The 23,564-nt window shown below is 50.5% G+C and overlaps 9 protein-coding genes across 9 annotated transcripts; 3 read left to right on the top strand and 6 right to left on the bottom strand.

Moving 5' to 3' along the window:
- Window positions 1–147: 147 nt before the first annotated feature.
- On the bottom strand, window positions 148–1,464 carry AA0111_g4433 (hypothetical protein; the record flags this gene model as incomplete). The annotated part of the gene is made up of 4 exons (XM_028650436.1): window positions 148–294; window positions 342–686; window positions 881–1,056; window positions 1,116–1,464. The coding sequence occupies 4 exons, from the start codon at window positions 1,462–1,464 to the stop codon at window positions 148–150; spliced, it is 1,017 nt and encodes a 338-aa protein (XP_028508000.1).
- Window positions 1,465–2,191: 727 nt separating this feature from the next.
- On the bottom strand, window positions 2,192–3,342 carry AA0111_g4432 (hypothetical protein; the record flags this gene model as incomplete). Its single annotated transcript, XM_028650435.1, has 4 exons — window positions 2,192–2,347; window positions 2,396–2,513; window positions 2,739–2,924; window positions 2,984–3,342. 4 exons carry the CDS (start codon window positions 3,340–3,342, stop codon window positions 2,192–2,194), a joined length of 819 nt encoding a protein of 272 aa, XP_028508027.1.
- Window positions 3,343–5,274: 1,932 nt separating this feature from the next.
- On the top strand, window positions 5,275–5,895 carry AA0111_g4431 (hypothetical protein; the record flags this gene model as incomplete). The annotated part of the gene is made up of 1 exon (XM_028650434.1): window positions 5,275–5,895. One exon carries the CDS (start codon window positions 5,275–5,277, stop codon window positions 5,893–5,895), a length of 621 nt encoding a protein of 206 aa, XP_028508005.1.
- A 46-nt stretch (window positions 5,896–5,941) lies between these two features.
- On the bottom strand, window positions 5,942–7,011 carry AA0111_g4430 (hypothetical protein; the record flags this gene model as incomplete). The annotated part of the gene is made up of 2 exons (XM_028650433.1): window positions 5,942–6,815; window positions 6,869–7,011. 2 exons carry the CDS (start codon window positions 7,009–7,011, stop codon window positions 5,942–5,944), a joined length of 1,017 nt encoding a protein of 338 aa, XP_028508028.1.
- Window positions 7,012–11,040: 4,029 nt separating this feature from the next.
- On the top strand, window positions 11,041–13,206 carry AA0111_g4429 (hypothetical protein; the record flags this gene model as incomplete). Its single annotated transcript, XM_028650431.1, has 3 exons — window positions 11,041–11,519; window positions 11,601–11,869; window positions 11,933–13,206. 3 exons carry the CDS (start codon window positions 11,041–11,043, stop codon window positions 13,204–13,206), a joined length of 2,022 nt encoding a protein of 673 aa, XP_028507812.1.
- Window positions 13,207–16,223: 3,017 nt separating this feature from the next.
- Window positions 16,224–17,495, bottom strand: AA0111_g4428 (hypothetical protein; the record flags this gene model as incomplete). Its single annotated transcript, XM_028650430.1, has 1 exon — window positions 16,224–17,495. The coding sequence occupies one exon, from the start codon at window positions 17,493–17,495 to the stop codon at window positions 16,224–16,226; it is 1,272 nt and encodes a 423-aa protein (XP_028507801.1).
- Window positions 17,496–18,655: 1,160 nt separating this feature from the next.
- AA0111_g4427 (hypothetical protein) lies at window positions 18,656–19,464 on the bottom strand (the record flags this gene model as incomplete). Its single annotated transcript, XM_028650429.1, has 3 exons — window positions 18,656–18,805; window positions 18,868–19,256; window positions 19,338–19,464. 3 exons carry the CDS (start codon window positions 19,462–19,464, stop codon window positions 18,656–18,658), a joined length of 666 nt encoding a protein of 221 aa, XP_028507800.1.
- Window positions 19,465–20,132: 668 nt separating this feature from the next.
- AA0111_g4426 (hypothetical protein) lies at window positions 20,133–21,077 on the top strand (the record flags this gene model as incomplete). Its single annotated transcript, XM_028650428.1, has 1 exon — window positions 20,133–21,077. The coding sequence occupies one exon, from the start codon at window positions 20,133–20,135 to the stop codon at window positions 21,075–21,077; it is 945 nt and encodes a 314-aa protein (XP_028508214.1).
- A 194-nt stretch (window positions 21,078–21,271) lies between these two features.
- On the bottom strand, window positions 21,272–23,313 carry AA0111_g4425 (hypothetical protein; the record flags this gene model as incomplete). Its single annotated transcript, XM_028650427.1, has 2 exons — window positions 21,272–22,934; window positions 22,985–23,313. The coding sequence occupies 2 exons, from the start codon at window positions 23,311–23,313 to the stop codon at window positions 21,272–21,274; spliced, it is 1,992 nt and encodes a 663-aa protein (XP_028507799.1).
- Window positions 23,314–23,564: the final 251 nt, after the last annotated feature.

The following is a 23,564-nucleotide window of genomic DNA, read 5'->3' as shown; positions in this document are numbered from 1 at the left end:
TCGTATTTTTTCCGACTTCGAACCCAAAGACAACTGCTACTCAGCTACTGAATACCATGAGATATCAAATCCCCAAACTTTCATATCCTCACATGAGTGCAAGGATTGTATCCTAGCAGAGGCTTCTCCTTCAAACATTCATGCGGCTCAGTCATCCAAAACTATGATTTCCATCTTGCGCTTCTTTCCTTGCCCGCGCGCAACGCTGTCCTCAACCGACTCACGCTTGATGCCTACTCTTCTTTTTGAGAAGACAGGTTCTTGCTTTATGGGTGTGTCATCTGGCTTATCGCCCTGCATCGTATTAGCATCAGTGCAAATCTGCCTCTTTGAGCACTCACCCGGTAGGAGCTGAGCAAGATGGCGAGATCCTTCTCTGAGAGGCCCTCTAGACCATCACTACTGCCGCGATAATGCTTGATCAAGATTATTATGTCTTTCTTCGTAAGACTGGACTGCGCGCTTTGATTGTTGAGGGAGTTTTGTTGGAGTAAAACTGGCATGACACTAGCAGTTTCTGCCTGGAGATTGACAGTTGGTAACGCATTACCCGGGCAGAACTCTGGCGATGGTTCCAGTGCATTATCCTGTTTGACCAACTTCGGTTGTGTGTCTCGAGAAGGGCTTGGTGAGCGAGGTATTATACCGAGAGATTTGAGTGCGGCTGCTGCGACGTGAGTCTCAATCTAGCTGGTGAAATGTGATGACTTACCAATCGAGCGATATTTGAATCGAAATGTTACCAAAGGCTCTTTAGCGTTTTTAACACTGTACTGATTGGGCGCTTTTATGGCTAGAGCTGGTGCAAGCCCCACGTCTCTTTAGCATTTCGTTGAATGAAATCCTGGATATGAACGTACCCTATTACATGGGAACGCACATCATCTTTAACAGTTTCTTCGGAGATCATTCCAAACTCTTTCAGTTCCCGCTTCCGGCCTTTTGGTCTTCGTTCTCTCAGCATGCTCAGAATTGGGGTAATCACAACAGAGATTGTGCCCACTTGACTCAGTGCATCCAGATTTTTTTCCGCTAATGTCTCACTATCTTCTTGTACTGGAGATGTGTCAGCATCGCGCTATGGCGTTTAGTAACTTTAACTAAGAGTTACTTACCCACGTTGAGGTCTGAGAAGAAAAATTTAGACGCCCGCCATTTCTGGCCTTCTTTCCACTCGGTCGCTGACTGAACGTAAGTTTCATTCAGCATCCGGTGCTTTTGTACTATCAGTCCGCCCACTTTGATCCCATCTAGATAGACGACCACATCTAGGTCCAGCGGCGCAAGGGGTGGCCTGAAGGTGGTCTTGATCGCGAACTCCGCGTTTGACTGGCTCTCTATGTATCGTGTCGTAGTCTTAGGCTCCTCCCGCTCCTCGTCTTCTTCATACACGTGTTCCTCAATAGGCTTGCCACCACATATGATCTGTACTGTCAAACCGGGATAGTCGTTATGGATCGCCATGGTGATATTGTGGGCTGCTCACTCTCGGCGTGGTAAAACGCTTCGGCAGCGAGAGGTTGCAAAGGTAGCAGGATGTCTGGCTGAGCACAGATATGGCATCAAGTGGGGCAAGCAGAGAGGTGACAGTGAAGGCGAGAGGGAAGGTGAGAGGTCAATGTACACTTACAGCAAGCGTGAAGCAAAGGCTAAAGCGGAGCTACTCGAATTGAGGTGAGTGAGCGAAGGTTCGCCACGTTCTAAAATGACATTCGTCAAACACAAATCTATCCGGATCGTGCGCTTTCCTACCACCGACTGTGTCGATGGAATCCGTCGATTATTTTCCGAGCTTTAACTCCAAGTACAACAACTGTAGAGGATACGATCGCCCAGTACAAGCTCCCGTATTGTTGATGCATGTCCTCGATCCAGTTGCATGCCATCGTCGTCCACGCCTCGGCGACACTTTCGATCTCTAGGCCTCACAACCATGACCTCTTTGTCACGAAAGACATGTTTTAGTATGATCGACCACATGTACATACATACGAATCTTAGAGTAACTCAATGTGGACTGCCTTGGCAGTATACGGCAGCGTCCATCAATCATGCCAGAGCCCGCGTATTCTCGTGCCAACAATGCAACAATATCCTTCCACCTCATGACAAGTTCAGAATAGGGCCGTCTTTTAATATTCCGATACTATCATCGATCTCGCCATTATGAGAACGGAAACAAGTTTCACTCTCAGTCTATCATGATGACGGTCTGATCCATACGTGGACGTTTGCTTTGTCGCGTCTCCACATAGATCACGTCATCCTCGTCGTCAATGGTCGTTTCGCGCTTGACTCTAGCAGTAGTAACAACTTCCTGCTTGATAGGTTTGCTTTCTGCTTCTCGCTATTCGTGTTTTAGTACTGGTGTTAGCAAGTTGCAGCGCATACGTACTTGTCGCACGCGACGCAGTAGCTCTTTCAGCTCCGCTGGGGTAAGGTCCTCCTCGGGCCTGTCTTCCAGAGGAACAGAAGTGGGCTCGGTGATTTGAAGAATTCGAAGTGCTTTGAGGCTCGCTCAGAAGTTATTGATGTTAGTAAGTGCCGTGGTGTGAACGTGATTAGGACTCACCAAGTGACCGATATTTGAAGTGGAAAGTCGCGAAAGGCTCCTGGTCTACGAACTTATAATGTCTTCTGGGAGATGAGAAGGATCCTGCACGGCATGTTCGAGGCGCTGACAAACTTTGGAAATTTAGCCCTTTGCCTATGTAGCGCTTCACCCGTCGTTTACTTACACTGCTTGATGTGATAATGCGTCACCCTTGAGTGCTTTCTCCGGGATTTCCTTCAGCGCTTCAAGTTCATGGCGACTGTTGCTGGGTGGTCGGAGATCTAGTCCCAAATCTTGGTAGCTTTCGATGAATTGAAAGGCTATGGTGATACGTCCTTTAGTACTGAGAGTCTGCTTCAAAACAGCAGCACTAGGGACAGGCCCATGCGCCTCCTCGACTGCGCATCCTGTTAGCGAGCGAAAACATACCATTTCTGGTACTTGCCAATGTTCAATTTGGCGAAGCAGAAGTCTTGTTTGATCCATTCTCCATTTCGTTGCGACCGACGTCCACGCATCTCGATTTGTTTTTGGAGGAGTTTCTCTCGTTCGCAAAACGTTTTAGCCACAGAGACCCCATCAATCGAAAGTTGCGCTCTGACATGGTAGCGAGTCGAAAATGGCGGCCGGAAGGTGGCAGCGACCACGAACTTGCAGTCTGAGCGCGCTTCTATGTACTTGGTGATTGTCTTTAGTGTAGCATTTTCGTCGTCATCGTACTCATGCAACTGCTGACCACCAACACAGACTTTAACTTCTAAGCCTGGGTATTCAGGGGAGATTACCATCGTACTCGGTTTTGGAGCGGATTAGCAGTCGGCGCGCTTGAGGCTCATCCACGGCTGGGCCAGGGCGGAAGGCGAAGGCGCACTATGGGGTAGCCCGGGTGGCTAGCGTTGTACGAGACGCAAGACAGGCAGCAAGCTCAGTATTTGGACTCGTCTATCCGTGTAGTCTTCGAGCGTCTTGGACGAATGCAATCCGCAAAGTGAAAGGCTCCAGCTGTAATGGAAATGGAGAAGGTGTGTTCGAGATCCCATGTTAGTTCTATGCCGAATGCGGCAAGGCGCGATGGCTGGCGCACCTCTGTGACCCTTGTGGAACTGGCGATAACAGTGTGGGAAATAACGTCCGCCCCAGCACACTTGACTCTTTAACATTGACACACGTAACATACTCACACCCGAAGATGAGTTCGTGAAGGATGCTGACTCGACTAGTCATTAGTGTGCATTCGCGCGTGCTCTCTATATCGATTCGTCCAGCGTCAGGGCGAGAGCATGAACCCACCTCCGCGTCTGGCGTGTCAGCAGTGCAAGTCACGAAAGATCAAATGCGATAAAGGCGCTCCATGTTCAGCTTGCCGGAATTCAGGCCTCAGTTGCCATGCTGTACAACGGGCGCGTCTACCCCGTGGCAAGACAGCAAAGGGATTGGCTTCGAATAGGGACCTTGCGGCACGCGTTGCGCGAATAGAGATTCTCCTAGAGCAGCAGTCCAAGCAAACAGCAAGTCAGGGTATCGCATCAGACCGAATTCCAATTCTTGGCAATTTGAGAAACGATGGGCTTGTGGGTGTAGCTAGTGAGAAGATCGCTGACTTCGTAGCGCCGGATTTCTGGAATGCCCTCTCCAGCGAAGTTCACGGGTTGCGAGAGGCGTTAGAGGACAATGCTGAAGATGAAGCAAATACACATGACGTTGAGGTCACAGACAAGGCTGCCGGAGACACATGCTCGACAAACGCGATACTATTTCCTCAATGGTCAAAGAGCTATGCCATTCGCTATGATAATCCCTCGCCGGACGTACGGGAAACACTGCTTCATCTATACCATTATCGAGTAGACAGTGTATATAAGATGACTCACTGGCCGACGGTGTTATCAGTCATTAGAGCGAGTCATACACAGCCTCAGGATGTCTCGCCTCCTTTCTCCACGCGTATGTTCGAGTTCGCTATATATTTCATGTCACTATGCACTATCACCGATAGTGAAGCAAAAGTGATGGGCTTGGGCGAAAGATCAGATATGCTTCAACACTATCGCTCTGCTGTAGAGGAATTGCTTGTCCGATCGAACCTACTACAAAGCCCAGACGTCTTTACACTACAAACTTTCGTAGTGTATCTTGTGCGTCAATCTCCGCGAAGGTCTGCTCCTGATACATACGTGAAAGCTGACGAGAGGGCTTAGGTAGGATTAAGGACATGCTGTAGCGGCGCCTACACATGGACGCTTGTTGCGGTTGCCGTGCGTGCTGCTACTCTGTTGAGACTTGGAGAGGAAGACCCAAAAGACTTTTCGCCATTCGATCTCCAATTACGTCAGCGCTTATTCTTTGCAATCGGGATCCTTGATACCCATTCAGCCTTAGATCGCGGTACGATCCCTATCCTGCCTTCTATCTCCTTCCGAGCACCTCCACTAAACATCAACGATGATGATATGCACCCAACAGACAAGGTACTTCAACCCTCCCTGCAGTATCCTACCGAAATGTCGCATACTGCCATGATCTATGAAGCAATGATATGTCAACGGAGATTGTACGAGATCTCAGATGGCGTCCAAAATGGGTGGGAACAGTGGACTAAGAAGGTGGGGCTGCTAAACGAATTTAAGACGTCTATCCTGAGCGAAAAAACCAATGTTCATATCTATGATAGCCCGCTGGAGATGCTCCGAAGAATGTCTGCTCAAAAGATTATTGTCAGTATGCAACTCCTGGCTCGAAGACCACCCTATAGACAACCACACAATATTGTCCCTCCGTGGGATGACTTCGATATCATGAAATCCGCGACCGAGGTCCTTGAGCAGCACCTCCAGCCTATTCCGGTCGAGCTCCAGCCTTGGGCTTGGAAGAACTGGGTGCAATGGCATGCACTTGCGGTCTTGCTTGCGGAACTGATGGTACGACCTCAAGAACCGTCATCTGACCGATCATACATTATCGCAACACAAAGTTTCCGGCATTATGCGCGACTAGTAGCGGATTCAGAGTCTGGACTGCTGTGGAAGCCCATCGCGAAGCTAATGCGACGGGTACAGAGATTGAGAAAGACTCCAGATACTGCTGGGAACAAGAATCTCGCGATCGGAACAGAGACAGTTTTTCCTGTACCGATTGTGACAGAGCAGACCTGCTCTTCTACTTCCAACAATGACTTGTTTGATCTCTCAAACTGGGGTATGAACGAAGATGATTTGAATGTGCCTTTCTTAGGTCTGGAAGATCATGTCAGACCTCAATACAACGATAACGAAGACGGAAACGAGACACCGTGGCTGGCGTGGGATAACTTCGTCCGAGACATCAACTTCTCGCCACCTTAATTACATGTCTTCGCTGCGATACATGCTCATAAAATATGAACCCATACTAGCCAATGAAGCTCATAATCTCGGGAGAAATCTTGCCAAATCTGCTCACCAAGTCTTTCCATACCTTCTCTTGAATGTGTCGACCCCTTTCACTCTGTACAAACTGAGACTCTTGCTTGACTTGACACTCCGATAGGTACTTTCCATGACTTTCCTTGCCCACCACTATTGCATGAACATAGGCGCGACTCCCTTTCTCAGCAGTCCAGCCCATCAACGCAAAAGCTACTCGCTCTCCAAAGGGATGTGGTTTGGCGCGCGACAGCTCAGTACCACACCACCCTGGGTTGATGAGGTTCACTACCACCTGGGAATAGTCTGTCGCACTTTCCGAGAGCGTTTTGGTGAGTTCATGGAAGCAAAGGTGGTCCATTAGCTTGCTCAAGGCATAGCGCCAGATGATGTCCGTCCTCACAGGGTTGCTAAGCTCTTCGAACATGTCTTTGTCATCCGGTAAGCCAGCTTCAAACTCATCATCCGGACCAAAGATGTGATACATTGAGCCACAGAACGTCAATGAAGTCTGCACATCATGCGTCTTGGCTGTTTCCTGGAGCTTGGGAAGGACGGCAATGGCGCCAAGGAAGGTTGATACAACGTTGACGGTCAAGTGTATCTCGAGATCTTCTGCCTTCCTGAACTCTTGCAATTCCATGCCAGCATTCGCTATGAACGCATCGAGACGGGGAAGTTGAGTGCGAACTCGCTCACCAAAAGCTAGTACAGATTGGTAATTGGCAAGGTCTAGTTCCCAGACTTCGATATTGGTGTGGCCTGTGCAAGAGGTATCTCGATAGATCGTTTCTACGGCAGCTTGGCCTTTCTTCGTGTCGCGACAAGCGAGAATGATGGTAGCTGCGTTTTTGCGAGCTCTGCAGATCTTGAAGTCAGTTACAATGGTTTTTTGATGCGGGAACCCACGTACAAGTGCTTCGCACATTCCAGACCAAGACCGGTATTCGCACCTGTCACAACGATTGTTTTCTCCTTCAGATTGGTTTCCGGAACCCAAGTCCTACCAAATGCTTGGCCTACGAGCATCTTTATCACTTCGCTTAATGGGGCCATGCTGTCAGAAGAAAAGGTCGAGGGTTGAGCTTGCTGGCAGAGAAAGATGATATGATTGCGTGTTTTTGAGATACATGGAATCGTAAATGATAGTGGTTCTGCTTCGAGTGCTTCTATTCTCGTGGTTTATATCGTGCCTAGGTCAAAACCCGCAAAATGCGCAGAAGCCGCAAAAGCCGGAACGACCCGTAAATCCTATAGAAGCCAACAAACCACTGCACATACGTCTTCAACTCTTGCGATCTTAATTTTGCGCGTTTTTGAGGGCTGAGGTCCTGTTATGTGTAGGTTTTGGATGTTTTGGTGGTTCGCTGCACTTGAATGCGTGAAGCTCCATGTTTCGACGAGTGCTACTACTTGACAACAAGTTTATGGGCGTCACAGTGTTGCTCCAAAAGATTGAAGTTAAGCAATATCTATGTGCAGTTTGGGGGAGACAAGAGTTTCATTTGGATCGTTCCAGATTCAAAGAGATGGTAATGAGACTACCTAGGTAGAGGAGGAGGAACTGATTGAAATTGTACGGGCGGTAAGGTAATCCTAATGAACGAAAGCATATTGCAGAGTCACTCGAGGCTGCGAAGTAGTTTACGAAAGGGCGCTCTACATCCAAGACTGTTTGGCAAAGTTGATAAGACTAGAACGAATACCAAGATCCAAATAAGATCAACGCTAAAGCTCATGTATACGTGTGTACGTGGATGACCGTTGCACGGTATGTTTTCGCCGAAAGGCAAAAGTTTACGGCCCAAAAGCTTACATCGAAGCAACGTGGAGGCTTGCGAGGCTGACATGCAGGGTGGCCAAAGCCTACGCGGCCCCCAAGCTGACAGTGTTGCCATGTGGAGATACACTACTGATCACAGATTAGCGAGAGCAAGATCTGAGAAGGGCAGCCCACGGACAGAGGGCTTAGCGTGCGAACACCCACTCGTATAGGAACTCGTGTTCAGTACATAAACCGTTGCCTATTTTATCACGATCTAACCACTTGTAAACATCAGCCTCGCAAGACGCTCGTAATATATACTAGCTGCCTGCACCGGCTATTTTACGCCGACGATTTATAGGATTCCCGTATGCAGCACGTATGGGTTTACTTCGGAGCAACGACAAACAGCCGACTGGCATAACGACAGGATTCGTGCTCGGTCAGCGCTGAGTAACAGCTGGATAATTTGCAATCGTATGGGGTCCCGGAGATAGCGCAACTCCGCGCGTCTTCGCGCTTAAATGCTCGGCGCAAAATCGTTCAAAATACGGCCGAGATGATGCCACCGGATCACGAAAAGGGAAGTAAAAGTGCTTTTGAGTGTTGAGGACCAACAGAATGCGGAGAATGCAGTCAGCGTATGGTGTGGTGAGATCGGACTCGGCTGATCACCAGCTCGACCGGCCGAACGACCGGATGAACCCCGTATCGTAGCATTGGGCGTCGCAGAATCCACTGAATTGAGTTGCATGTGTTCATGGCCAAAGAAACAATTATCGAGGTGATGCAACAGTCAGGAGAGCGGCTGTAACTGCGTGCATGACAGATGACGTTGGAAACCAAGTTCTGAAATGCCATGGTGAGCAAAACCGGAATCGGTCAACGCCCTGTTACATTTCCAAGCCCTACAAACCCAAAAGAAACGTTGGGCGGCAGAACATCGGGTAGACAGGTGCCCTGCATATGCGTGCAGAAGTTGAAAATTTCTCATCCCGGCAGATGGAGTATTGATAAGAAAAGAGGAACACTATAATACTTGAGCCAGCATTAATATCGATAGTGGAAGATGTACAGTGTATTGATCGGTGCGTTTAGTATGTCACAACTGCGCTGTGAGTGGAGAACGTAAGACACGCGACTATCGTGCCTCAGGCGTCATGATCGACAGTCATGTTGCCGATGGAAGCAGGTGGACCGGCAGAAACTTTGTCGAAATCAAGCCGACGCAGGGTCTCATCATCCCGCGCTCGCGGATTGGCGGGCAGAAAGGCTAGGGATGGTGCCCGCTCAGCCGTTGGCGATCCATGACCGTATTGAGCGACCTTCGAGAAGTGATGGGCAGTTTCAATGACCAGCAGAACGTCAACTAAGACGTCAGGGAAAGGATATTCATTGGAGACGTATTGCTTCGCAAAAATAGAAGCGTAAAGCAGGAGTTCTGCACGGCAGTCGTTTTGGATGGAATGCGAAGAAAAGATGCTGAGGAAACTTCGGGGAGATGATGTCATTATTGTCGTAAGCGAAGAAATAGCATTTGTTCGGTCCGACGGAGGGGGACGCAACACGAAAGCGACAGAAAAGACACAACATCTAATCAGTATGCGAATCACAGAAAAAAAAAGTATTCGAAATGTGGCTTCAGAATGCTACAGAAGCCTCGGATGGTCGCGCACCGGCTTAGAAATGTGGCTAGTGCTCTCGATGGATGCATAAGGGTCCAGATCTCGGAGCAAGCGACGAGTTACATTACCCGTGAATACGGTAGGGCTGGCACTGCCACACAGTGGCGCAAGAGTCCCTGCATATCCGAGTATTTCCCCACCGATCTTGCCCATTCGGGGCGTTCGATGCGATGCCACGTTGGTTTAGGGTTACTATGCAACTCCACAGGATGCCTGCAACACGTTGCATATGTCGTTTTTCAGCACACCTGTGCAAGGAGAGTTTTGGTGAAGAGTTTTCCTTGTGTGATCTTGGCTGTACTCGACCTGTAGGGATGTTGCACGGCAGTGCCGTTGTTGAGTAGAGGATGGTGCCAGTGCCGAAACGGAAGTGTAGCTTCCATCTGCAGAATAGATGGTAGTCTGGCTTGATCCAGTAGTATTGCAGCTGGTATGTGCGTATCCCAGTTTATTGGTTCGTGGATCGATCTCCAGTTTCAGCATCTCATCAAGAGATGTGCATTGTGCTAGCCAGCAGAGTGGTCCTCGGGAGCCGTTTGGCCACCAGATCCAGCTATCAATAGTATAGAGTATGGGGTAGAGCTATTGACGGTTGTCTGCAAACGAGGCCATATGGTCTCACGTGCCGACAGACACAAGCTGAAAGCACTATCATATCGTGGTCTTGAGGCCAATGCTCAAATGGCAGTGACTGTCTGTGAGTCACGCGGACAAACATGTGACCAATACAGGCGCTGGCCAGAGGTGTGGCTGGTGCTTTCGCGTACTCCATCTGTTACTATCCAGCAGTATTCGTAATCCACTATGCGTTGTCGAGTAGCTCGGCATGTAAACGATGCTGTTCAGCCCGTCTCGGAACGTTGTAGTCCCTGCGAGAAGCGGCCAGCTGTTGGACCAGACACGGCCGTATCACCACAGCCAGACGCCTGGAGATGGTCCGTCGCACAGTGGCCTACAGGCTACACGTCGACTACAGACTAAGCGGACGGCCACAGCGATGAATAACGGTTCGGTTCGCAGGGCTCCGTTTCACGTGGAGTGCATGCCTGCGGAGATCGCCTGGATGCATACAGGCGATTGCTCGGTATTTTGGGAGCAGCTCATGGACGTTGAGTGAAGCTATCTCGGCTGCTATCCGAGTGCATGTGGAAAACTCTGTATGGTAGGATCTCGTCTGCCGGGGTTTGCACAGCCTTCGGTCGGACAGGGCCCGCGGCGGCCGTATGCAGGGTGTGTGAGGGTGGTGTCGATCGCGCCGCTCTTGCGCGTTGGCGTATCCCTAGCGTATATACCCCTGCAAAGCAACACAACCTGGGTTCCAACGTTGCGTCATAGGATGAGGTATGAAAGGAAACCGAATCCGCGTATTCTCAGCAGCCCAAGCCGTTGAAACTATCGCTCAGCAATTTGCAATTTCATACGACACGCACGAAGGCTCTTAATTCCGATAATCCGAGCATAGCCGACGCAAACACAGCTTTGTTCGACAGTCTTCCACCGACTGCCATCCTAGATCACCTCATCAAGTGGTCTTTCACTCAAATCGGCGAAGACTACCCGAGTCATCGGCCGGTAGCCCACTAGTATAAGTAACTTGCCACCCACGCTGGTCCCTTACTTTTCCTCCCGACCATTATGTTAGCGCTACCCACACAACGTCACCACCTTTCAACCATACCGTCACCACCATCTTCACATTCCTCCTTTCAACAACTACCCCAGCAATTCGCTGCACAACACCTCTACGACCAGAAGCTCCTCAACGACTACGTCGAGTCTCAGCAACAAATTTACGGCACTTCGTCTGGTAGTGCACCCAACCTGTACATGACGAGCGCATATACCGATTTCGCAAACCCGGCCATCCGCATTCAGCAGTCGACACCAACACCACAGCTTCCTCAGGGCTTCGCACAACCCCCGATGCTTTCGGCCAACAACACCAACACTGGACTCGAGTCCTGGAACAACTATGGTAACGTGCAAGGTCAATCTCTCCAGACACCTTCGCAGAACCAGAACCGCAACCGCGGCCACCAGCGCGCCTCATCGTCGTCTTCTGTAGGCTCAAGTGCCTCGCAGTACCAAGCCGTCGGACCTTCATCAGGCTACCAGTACGTCGCTCGCCCTGAATATTCGCCTTCGCACGAAACCGCGCTGGCTGACTCATTGAACATGGCTGACATATCCAAAAGGTCGTTCCAGAACCATCTGCCTACACCCTCTCAAACACCTACTCAAGACTCCTTCATGAACGGCAACAACTTCAGCAGCAACTTTGCCCCAAACATGGACCACACCATGTCAGCCCATATGTCGATGAAGCAAGCGCTCATGGACCAGAGTGATGACGTACCAGACTACGCGCACTCCACTGGGCAATCAGTATCAAGTTACGGTCACGACTCTCCTGCTACGCCACACACAGCACAGGACGACATGGACTTCAAGACGCCTGCCAATGGTGAGGACCTCTGCAGGATAGACTCCTGGCTCTTCAATCAGTTCTGTGCTTACGATGAACCAGATATGCGCCCTGTACCCAAGTTCGAAAGGACATACACCGACATTGCTGCCGACACTGGCTTCTACGAGCCCAGTGCCGTCACCCAAACAGTGTCGCAATCAAAGCCAGCACAGTCTTCGTTGCTCTCGCCATACCGCAGCAACGCCAACGAAAACGTACAGCGAGCGCTCCAGGCAGCACAGTACGCGCGCTCACAGTCGCCAAGCAGCACTGCCTCAAGAAGTGACTCACCCTTCCGCAAGAGCTCACCTTACCGTCAGCCGAGCAACTCGTTCAACTCACCCATGAACACTGCTATTGCTGCACGTGAGCAAAATCGCCAGGCTGACGCGGCTTATGCTATGAAGTCTCAGATGCAATCGAGCGATGATTCCGAGCCAAAGACCATCTCCCCCAAGGATGCCCTACTGGACTTCCGGGAATCGGACGAAGAGTCAAAGGTTCCACTGTTCCCGGACAGTGGCGCTAGCGAGTACGACGGCCAATACAATGGTGGCGAACAATATAGGACTGCTACTCAATCCAGCTTCGACGCACCATCCTCATCACAGTCCTACGGTCGCGACAGTTGGGCAACACCACAATTCTCACCAAACTTCTCTACTGCAACCGCTCCATCATTACAACAGTCGTCCAGCTTCAACTTCGCCACACCATCAATAGGGAACATGCACAGTTTGCCTATGAACGCGCCATCTCAGTACCGATCAACACCCAACACTATGGCGTCGGCCGTCGACCAGACACCCGAGTTTCCTGCACACTTGACGTCGATGGAATCTAGCGCAAGCGAAGCTGAGCCACCGAACGGCAGCCAGAACAGCGTCTTGTCCGACCGCTACATGACAAAGCCAACATCTACCACTGCTGAGTCTGGTACCTACTCATGCACGTACCATGGCTGCTCCCAGCGTTTCGAGACCCCACAAAAGCTTCAGAAGCATAAGCGTGAGGGTCATCGAAGTGCCAATCTCAGCACGGCTATGACGTCGGCGGCTATTTTGGAGCGTAATTCGCAAGCGGGACCCCACAAGTGTGAGCGCATCAACCCCACGACTGGCAAGCCTTGCAACACTGTATTTTCCCGCCCTTATGACCTCACACGTCACGAGGACACAATACACAACGCGCGCAAGCAAAAGGTTCGCTGCGCACTTTGCGTCGAGGAAAAGACTTTCTCGCGCAATGACGCATTGACACGCCATATGCGCGTCGTGCATCCCGAGGTTGACTTCCCCGGAAAGCACCGCAGGCGTGGAGGTAACCACGACTGAGCATAGCTTAATGCGCAATGTTCACCGATTTCCGCGGAAGCCGTGCCCCTGCATCATCTCCGCTCTGCAGACGCCAGAACAGCCGCGACTGTTCTATGGCACGCAGCTGACCACACGGATGAAATGCTACGCACGAAGATTCTTCTTTGCCGATCTGGACTTCGACAGCAAGCGTGTCTTCATTGTCTTGGACACAGCCAAGAGTGGTGCTTATTCCCGCGTCTCTCACATCTGTGGTCACGCACCTGGTTGCATCGCATTCAGTTGTCGCTGGTCGGAACTGAATCATTCGGTGTTTTGGGCTATTTCCTTTCGACTGTACAGTATTCCTCTTTGATCTCCTAGTACGTTTTTGCGGATACGATTTTTCAGCGACCAACAAGCGGGCGCATGGGACGATGATTTGATGAAAGAGATGGCTTTCGTATGTGCACAAAAAAGCGATGATTTCATAGACGGCATCGCCGGCTCCAGGGGCTTTGGTTACGCTTGGGATTAGATTTCATTATTCTCGATATACCTGACTCCATTTGGAGCACCATTAATGCTGTACAACACTTCACTATTCCTCAGATTGTCGGAGCCACTTTTTTGTCTACACACCGTACTGAGCAACGTTATGGCAGAAGAGGAGGGACGGACAAGCGGATGTATTGAATCCATTGTAGCTAGCAATGATACCCCAAAGTAATATCAACGTCAAAAAGTATTCTTCTTTCAGACCATCTTTTCACATGAAGCCTCGTTTGCTGTCATTAACCGGTAACGCTTGTTGAGCTGCCACCATGCATGTTGTACACAGCGACGGTAACGCCGGTCTCAACTCAAATGACACACTCTGACAACCACCTACTGCAAGCATCGTACGTCTCCTCACACTACAGCTTGAACAACCCAAGCTGAAAACACTTCAAGTCTCATGCTCTAGATTCAGCCTCTTGTTCCAAGTGTAACATCGTCGGCTATGCATCCCACAAGCAAAAGCACGTACAGCTGCACGGCTGCACTGCACACAAGGGTGAGAGCGCCGCGAGATCTGGGCCCATTACCGCCCACGCTAGCGGGCTCAGCCTCTCTTTTTCCAACACACGCATCTCCTATCAAATGGAACAAGTTTTCGTTCTAGAAGCCTTCATTTTTCCTTCTACAATGTGGACGAGGATGTTGGATTTCAAAGCATAAGAAAAGAATTTAATCGGACCGAGGCACGGGGATAGCGATGGTGGTGTGTGTACCCAATGCAGCAGCAATTGATCCATGATTCCATGGTTGCGTGACGCCCGCGGGAGAAAATGTAGATATGGCGAGTATCGCAATGGTATCATTGATTTACCGGCCATTTACCAGAAGCTGCAGTGCCGAATTTGACAGCCTGCATATCAGCACATAGTTTGCATAGTGGTGTGGTCTCTCCTCGGTACACTTTCACCCAATCCGTGGCTCCACCGAAAAATGTCGGACCTGGCTTGCACGAAATGAGAGGTGCGTTGGCCCCTGTCTTGTTACTGCTGTCCCGTCGGATCCGAGATGGATGTGGGACAGACGTTTGGTGGATTTAGCATGATGGGGAACCGCCGCCGATGCAGTACGAGTGTATGGCGTCATATAGGGCTGAGAAAGAGCGCTGGGGATCGCGCAGTGCATTCTATCGATAGCAACGGCGCGTTTGCAGTTTTGACGGGAACGGCATCCGAAGTTGCAATAGAGTTTCATTGGCTTGTGTTCCAAACTCAAGTTCTCATCATCGTCGACTCCTAGTGTTTGGCGTAGGAAGCTATTGACGTCGTTTTTTTTAAAAGTATAGAGTTCGGTCGAAATCCGGTCCATCTAAGCAGTTTCAACCGATGTCAGCTATGAAGAAAAGCTTGACAAGAACGGTTTCATGCAAGTCGCTGATAGCTTCTCGACGTCTACCGCAACGAAGGATTAAACACACTCGCCCAATGATGCGTACACGGCTATTGCTTTCTAACACGGTACATACGCTTGAGGATCGCCGGCAATGTCAACCGGATATCCTTTCCCAGCTCCACGCGAATGACGACCTTTATCCACAATCTGTCTCCATGTCAATCCGAACTTCCGCGGCGCAAGTCTTTCTTGGCTACAGCTATCGATGCAAGGTTAAGCATAAGGTTCCACTGATGTGAAAAAATAGTGAAGTCACTAGAAGCAGGTTATCGCGACAAGGTCTGCCGATCATGATGCGTTGCTCATTTGTGGTTCCAGGTGATTGGTTCCAGCGATTGTTCTGGGATGTGCGCGTGGACGGCTGTTCCACGGAAAAATCACGCGCATGCGGTATTATTGGATGGGTTCTGAGGATCTGAGACGGGTTGGCATTGATGGCAATGGTTAGTCTTTGGGCTGTGGCTGATGAGTACAAAGTCTTATGGCGTGTGAGCCATCATGTCCGCGGTAATATCAAGGTTTTAGACGAGTTGTTGAACGTGCCACGATTCTGTTACAGATGACATCTCAAAGTTCCGATCTAGTTGTCAGGAAGACCTTGAGCATTTCTGGTGTCATGCTGCCATGTTACTTAACAATCTTTGTGGTACATCTTATCTCAAAGTAGTCTACTTAGAACCATACTGTCTTAGGAACGAGTACTCACTGAAGAATAGACTCAAACCGTACCCTAGCGCTGTTGGGAAGGCTGGATGTGAGAGTGCTAGCATCCTTCAGAATAACATAAAAATGATGCTCAAACGCATATTGAATAATACATTGATCTTACATGCATGTTACAAGGGTTCTTGTCGAGTTTTCGTTTATTCGGAGCTGGCATGGCATGGAGTGATACTTGAGCAACTGAAACATCTCATTACAGCTTTCGCAACAACACTAGTGGTGTATTCATATTTTTGGGTTGGTTGAGAGTCCTAATAACAATATGTTACCCCAGGTAGCCCATCTCCTGCGCTCAGTAAGTGAACCACAGGCGGACTGGCACGACAGAATAGTTATGATCGAGATGTGACATCGCTCTGGCGCTGCATCATGGTCCGCCCTTCTTAGATGTGAGGAAACATGTCGGACCACTCTACTCCACGAAAGCTACTTGCAGGAAGCGCTCTTAGACTAGCAAAACCTTCTATGATGATGAGTAACCGCGCAAGTCCATATGCCCCAAAGTGTGGGATAGTTAGAGCGTACTGAAGAATCGGATGTATCTGGTACATTAGTTGTGTTACAGTGTCAACTTGCGGTATCCCTAATTGACGACAAAGGTTCGGTAGTTGCCACATAGTCAGGAACCAAAGGTTACCAAAGGTAAAGCCAGTTCCGAGGAGTAGGACAAAGGCACTTCGCGAGAGGTTTCTTTCTAATGGTGATGGAAAGTTGAAGTCCCACGCGATGAAGTGTATACAAATGAACGTGAGTGATATGATCGTTGAGATCGCCCACTCGGATACCGTCACTTTCCCAGGATTCATCCGCGACGTGTTCTTGAATCGTGTGATTGGCACATTTGCAGAGTTTGTACCAAGTCGAAGCAAGTGCTCAAGGCCCCACATGATAGGGTCAAGAATCTGATAGGGATCTGGAGGCGGATTAATGAAGTCGAGCGGAGTGAGTTCGAAAGGTCGCTTGGCTACACCCTCTGCTAGTACCAGTACATCTTTCAGTTCCAGTGATCCTTCGAGATATAGAGTCACTGTCGTATCAACGTCCAACGGCTTGTGGAACCAGAAGTAAAACGTTGGAAACGTGCACAACACGATAGCAACAACGTCCAGCTCGAGCATAGAGACATGCAAATGTTGAATGGCGCGGCCGATACATTGAAGGGCGAACCAAAGTATTTGGATGGATGTAAGGATACGGACGAAAGCGTCTGCTTTGTTCCTGTCCTGGATGGTGTCTCGTTGAATACTGGGGAAATCGATGAAGCCGTGCTCGACAAGGTAGTGAATCTGATGGGCGTTGACGGGAAATTGCGGGTAATCTGGAGGGTCAAGCATGAAGCCTCCCATGTCGGAGAAGAACGCATGTGTCATGGACCAATCATGATACCCGAGTTTGGTGAATGCGGACACCGAGTCTCGGGCGGAGAGAAACTGGACCTGGGCGAATGACGCTAGGATCTCGGGAAAGAAGATGGTGAAGGCAACCCATGAGAGCTTTGTTGCTAGATATGACCGGAAGTCGTGTTTATCGGGCACGTTCAGAAACAGAACAGACCAACTGCATAAAAACATGGTGACAATGCAGCTCCAGACGATATCGATTGTACTGCGTTCATTTGGCGAAGCAACCCAGCCGTGGACCAGTGTCGAGTTCATGATTGTCGTGGGTACATGCACAGACCTTTCATATAGGATCGACGAGAATCGTTTGTGTATCTAGTAGGCCTCTTTATGGTACCCTGATGGTTGTCAACAGCCTGAGGTCAGGCTGACTTCAACAGACTATGCTCTCGCCAGCAGCATTTCGCATTTGGGGGCAGCTCGTTATCTCACAAAAAACAATGAAGCGTAGGATTCTAGCGTCATCAGCGTTCAGATGAGGTTAACTGAAGGAATTTGAGTCTAAAATTGACAACCACTAGACAACTACCAAGTCGTATGATTGGTTTAGTTCCGGAAGGAGCAAGGCTCAACCATGCGAGGCTGGATGGGGGCGAAGCGCATAGTCGCTTGCAGCAGACGAGGAACGGAAAGACGGGTTCGGGAGAGGCCGTTCTACCCAAATGTTGAGTTAACACTGCCATCGTTCTGCTTGGGATGACAGAAATAGCACTGTGGGCATTGTCCAATCTTATTGTAAGCCGGCACTGTCGACGATACTCAGCCAGATTTGTGGACGCATAAATTACCGGAACCAAGACTCCGTTCTTCAATGCTGATCGAGTCCGACGGTAGTTGCTGTCTGAGTCAGGCTGTCGACAAGACTTGTTTTGAACAGTGACAACGTGTTAGTGCCGAACCGGTTTGGCAGTATGGTAATGTCCTTTACCTAGCAGTACCAGCATTGGATCTGATGCTGTTAGTGAAACTTGCCGGTACTGGAATATGCCGATAGTGAACAAGTGCGGGGGATGGTAATGTGCTGATAATAGATACGTTATTGGTATTGATTCGTACACACCAGCACTTCCGACTATCTCGATACAACAGATACGTCCCTACTTCCTGTCAGCATTGACGAGAATGCTCCTACAGGCGCTTCCTTCTACATATACTTGAACTGGGCATATACGGGACTAATGAAAGAGGCAGACAGTAAAAGCGCATACCTATTCAACACGTACTTTGTGTGATGCTATGCCTCGTTCAAAATCACAAACGCTAACCCCACCAACCCGTTGTTCCAACGCCGTATTCTGCAATACAGATGCAAGAGCATTTCACCGAACCAAGGTAAAACATGCCTTTTCCTCCAAACTTGTCCCTCATGTCTTTGTACGCGCCAGAAACGAAACACGACGGTCATTTCGACGGCTCTAGGTAAGCTTCTGCTTGATGAAGAAAGCTCGCAAGTGCGATAGTTGCCAAACGCAAGTAACACCCAGAATTACAAGTTGGATGAGGGTCCAGCGAACGACACGGGAGTTGGTATGCTCGGACTGGTCGCGGAATTCGGCTTCGCGCTCCTGCAGAATGTGTTAGCCAGCATTCTTGCACCTATGCAGCGATCCGTAGGTGTCCGACTCACTCTTTGGAAGACCTGTTCCCTCCTGACGTCCTGCAACCTCGAGTTCAGGTCCCTGACCTTCTGCACCAGCGTCTCGACCTTGTCCTTGTCCGTGCTCTCGATCCTGCTGGTCTCGCCAATCGCCATGTCCAGTGTGAACTTGACTGTGCCGTGCACGCCGGAGCTCAGCCAGCCGCCACCACTGCTCGGTACATTCTGGGGTGTCACGCAGATCCTATGTTGGCCGCTGTCGGCAGCGCTGAAAGTGAAGCGGCCCTCGGAGCTACCTCGTTGGGCAACAATGCGGTGGTTGCTATCGAATGTCTCTTCCACGGTAACGAAGACGCCGACGTCGGGCTTGGTTTGGTAGGATTTGGTTGCGTCGTCCCATGCTTCGGCGTGGTAGTGGCCTGGTCATGTTAGTCGTGTTTCTTGCGCTGGTCTTGTGGCGCTTCTAGGCCAAGAGACTCATTTGCGAGTATGTCTCGTACCAACGACCAGTGTATCCTTGGGCAATTCCTCGTAGAAGCACTTCTGGACTGCACCGTCCATGAAGAAGTGTAGCGCTTGTGACGGGACCGCCAGCGCAGCGGCGAGCAGTAATGTTGGTTTCCACATATCTGCGATTCTGTTACCCTGCGGAAAACTGGCTGTAGCGCGGAGGTGAGTGTTGGGTGAGCTGGTCACTTGGGAATCTTGAAGCTCGAATGCTCGAGATCGCGAAACTCCAGGTGTACGTTCTGAAAGCGGTTAGACCTCCGACACGTGCATCGCTCCCTCCTTTCGCGTAGACACCACGCACCAGTCTGACTCGCACATGTCTCTGGCTTCAGGACTAATACCGGTAACCCGACAGCGTTCTCTGATAGAGGCCTGGTTTTCGAAACGCAATTCAAAAATGCTAGAGACCAACGCTGACGCGGATTGTGCATGACAGGCCTGGAGCACTACCATGGTAGCGCGAAAAGGATGTAGTACTCTATTACATACCGTTGAATACATGCGTAGGCAATTGACTCCTCCTCTTGTTTCCCCTGGCCGAGTCAGCGGCGAGGATACAGGTAATTCCACCTCTTTGAGACACCTCCGAGGCCAACCCCGCAGCTACAACGTATAACCTAGGTAATCGAATCATCTGCAGCCGATTGACTACATCAACAGTTCTAGTCCCATTTCCAACCCCCTCACAATCTCTCAAGTCTACTAGAAAATCTACCTTCTCTGTATTGCTACATCAAGTGAAGTCCGCCTCCATCTTCATACAGGCAGTCGAACCCACCACCGTCATGGCCCTCTTCTCACCCTCAATATCCGCTCTCCACACCCTAAAGTCAACACCAAAAACTATTCTCATAACGGGAGGATCTTCCGGCATTGGTCTGGCAACATCAACCCTCCTCTCAACCCTGAACCCCTCCCACAACCTCGTCGTGCTTGACCTGCGACCCCCGCCCAAATCCTTCAACCATCCCTCCTCGAATCTTCTATTCCACGAGTGTGACATCACCTCCTGGGTCTCCCAACGCGCTGGTTTTGAAGCAGCACACAAACGCTTCGGCCGTATAGACTGCGTCTTCGTCAACGCAGGAATCGCCGAACAAGGCGACCAATTCTTCAACGACACGCTCGATAGTGATGGGAAACTCGCTGAGCCAGATCGGAGAACGTTGACCCTGGATATGGATGCCGCGGCCGATACAACGAAACTCGCTATCCACTACTTGCGGAAGAATGGAAAAGACGGGGGTTCAATTGTGTTAACAGCCAGTCTGGCAGGCTATCTAGCTTCAGCAGGAGCACCATTGTATTCCGCGGCGAAACATGGTGTTGTGGGCTTGATGCGAGCGTTAAAGCAAGAGTGTGCGAAACTAGACATTAGCATATCGGTTGTTGCGCCTGCGATAACGGTCACGCCTATTTTGACGGCGAACAACAGCGTCTTGGCTATGGAGCCGGATGTATATGCGAAGGAGATGGCGAAAGCGGGTGTACCGATTAACAGACCGGAAGCTGTTGCTTTGGCGGTGTGCTGGTTGTTGAACGAGGGGACCAAGGCCAATGGTGCGGGCATATTCATCCAAGCAGATCGATTTGCGGATTTGGAGAAAGGCTTGGCGAAGAGCAGACAGGCGTGGATGGGTAAGGAGATGTTAGATCTGTTTCGTGGGGGGAGAAACGCGCCATTGTTTGCGAGGCTGGAGCAGGAGGGGGAGCCAAAGGCGAAGATATGACATGACACGGGTACTCAATAAGTAGGAGGATGTTGTACATTCGTGCGTATATGACGGATAACGCATCGTGGATAACAATGCCAATGGTCGATATCTATATCCAATCCCATATCATATCCCAACGTTTCCCTTTCTTGCCATCCAACGCCATCGCTATGCTAGCAAAAAGATAAACCAAACCCCTAGTCAGGTACTCACTTCCTCGCCCTCTTACTGCTAACCTCGCTGCCTTGAGAAAACACGCTTGCACTTCTCTTATGGCCTTGTCCCGATGCACCTTGACTAGTCGCTCTTGACTGCTGTTTACTATCATCCTCCCCCTCTGCATCTACATCTCCATCGTCGTCTTCCCCATTAAAGCCTCCCTCATCTTCCTCGCCCTCGGCGTCATCATCAGGATTATCACCGTCGTTGTCGTCTTCTTGATCATCCCTATTTGCCTCGGCGTCGTCCCCATAGTTTTTATTGACATCGTCCTCATCTTCGTCGTCGTCATTCTCCCCATCGGCATCGACTTCCCCGCCTGGCGTTTGTTGCGAGTCAGGAACTTCGTGTTTCAATTGACCTTCTCCTTCTGCTTCACCGTTTTCATTTCGCCGAGCTTTCATAGCAAGCAGAACCTTGCATTCTCCCTCCTCCTTCTCGCGAACTTTGCGTACGTCGAGTAATTTGCTGACCTTCGTGACAAGATTCTCAAACACCTCACCGACCTTACTCGTTGGAATGCTGACGATATCACTGACGCCCAGTGCCGCCAGCATTTGGCCGATCTTTTGGGTCTGAACGTTACTCTTTGCTTGTCGCATCTTGAGCAGCTTGTCGGAACCAAACGTAACACCCGACGTAAGTCTGTCATGTGTTGATACGTTGAAACGATGTTCTTGATGTGGAGAGAGGTGCTTAACAGGCGTTTGCGCCGTGGGTTGTTGGTTCTGTGCCATACTTTGCCGTCGATTTGCTGCTGAGAGTTGTTGTTGTGCCGAGCCGGGTGTGTGTACCATGTCGTTTGCGGAGAGGCTGAGGCGGCCAGGTCCTGTCCCGCCGCCCGAAGCGCGTTTCTTGCTGCGATCCTGCTGAAATAGCTGCTGGAAGAGAGCCTGGAGGGCTTGTGATGATGTAAAGGCCTGTAGCCCTGCGGAGACTGCCTGGTTCTGGGGCGGTGCGTCCAATCGTGCCCGAAGTTCCTCGCGCTCAGCATCGAGTCGGTTGGCGGCCATGTTGATGCGTTGGAGTTCTGTGAGTAGGAACTCTTCCTCTTTGACCTCGTCCATTGTGCGGTTGATGAGTGCCGTGGCCAGCATCTTTCGATTCCGTTCCATAACCGGGTCGAACTTTGTAAGCATCTCGTATAAACTGTACTGGTCGGCGTCCATTGAGACTTCTGGTATACGTTGCTTCATGAGTTTGGCCGAAATATCGTAGAAGCGGGCCTTCAGGTCCTCCAGTGATCGCTTCTTGGACGGCGCAAAAGGCATCGTGGCTAGTGCTTGGACCTCGCCGTTGGCAGTTTCTAGTGGATGTGGTTGCGATGGCCTGTAGTCATAGCGATCCCATATCACAGGCCAGCGGTACGAGTAGTCTCTCACTACCTCGAATAGGTAGTCTGTTTCCTCGCGGCTCCAGTCGTCACTCCGTAGGTACTGGTCGTATTCCTCATCTGTGAAGCCGGGCATGTCTACCTTGATGTCATATTTGGCGTAGTCGGCGCACAGTTCGAGGTAGTTGTCGGCGGTATCGCTTTCCTGCATCATCGCGTCGTCGGCTTCTTGTACGGGCGGTGCGGTCGTCGGCTTGCGCCGCCAATGCTTCAGAACGAGGCCATCGCTGCGCGCTGGGTTCGTAAACGGCTGTTGTATCCTAGAGACGCGAATTAGCCAATCTTCCGCAGGTCCCTCACCCTTACATACCATCGCTTCGCCGGCCCTGTGCTCTGTCTCTTTGCCCGGTACGCCTTCTTCTCCTCGTAGACGGCGACAGGCGGTGGGCGTTCGCCATATAGCGCAGCAACCTCGCGCGCAACGCCCTCTGGTCGAATGAGAGTCAGTCTCGACCTTTTGACGATTTCCCAAGGAAAGACGTAAGGACTGCCAAACGTACGTATCTTCCTGCTCCCTCCTGCAGGCTTTGACCGCTTCTGTGTCTGCGCCGCCACTGCTGCTGGACCTACTGCCTTTGGCGCATCACCGCCGGCAGCAGGCAGCCCGAGCATATCGCGCACATCGCGTCCCGACGCCATCGCAACTTTCGCAAGGCGCCGCTGATCGATGAGCCGGTAGTAGGAGAGGGTGCGGGTGATGGATTCGCAGGCCCCGGGCTGAGTGGACGAGCTTAATTTCGTTGTTGGGAAGTCGCGTTGGACCCTGCGCAGGTACCTCACGTGTGGGAATATTGGTATGTCGGAGAAAAAAAATATCAAAATGGGCTGGGAAACTTATTCAAGAGATTGCGCGAAGGGTTTCGAAGAGATTCAAGAGTAACCAGGCTACA

The sequence above is a fragment of the Alternaria arborescens genome (genome assembly GCF_004154835.1).
Source record: "Alternaria arborescens strain FERA 675 chromosome Unknown contig_8, whole genome shotgun sequence".
Classification (NCBI taxonomy): Eukaryota; Fungi; Ascomycota; class Dothideomycetes; order Pleosporales; family Pleosporaceae; genus Alternaria; species Alternaria arborescens.
Note: the sequence above shows the minus strand (reverse complement) of the source record. Positions and strands in the feature narration are given on the sequence as shown.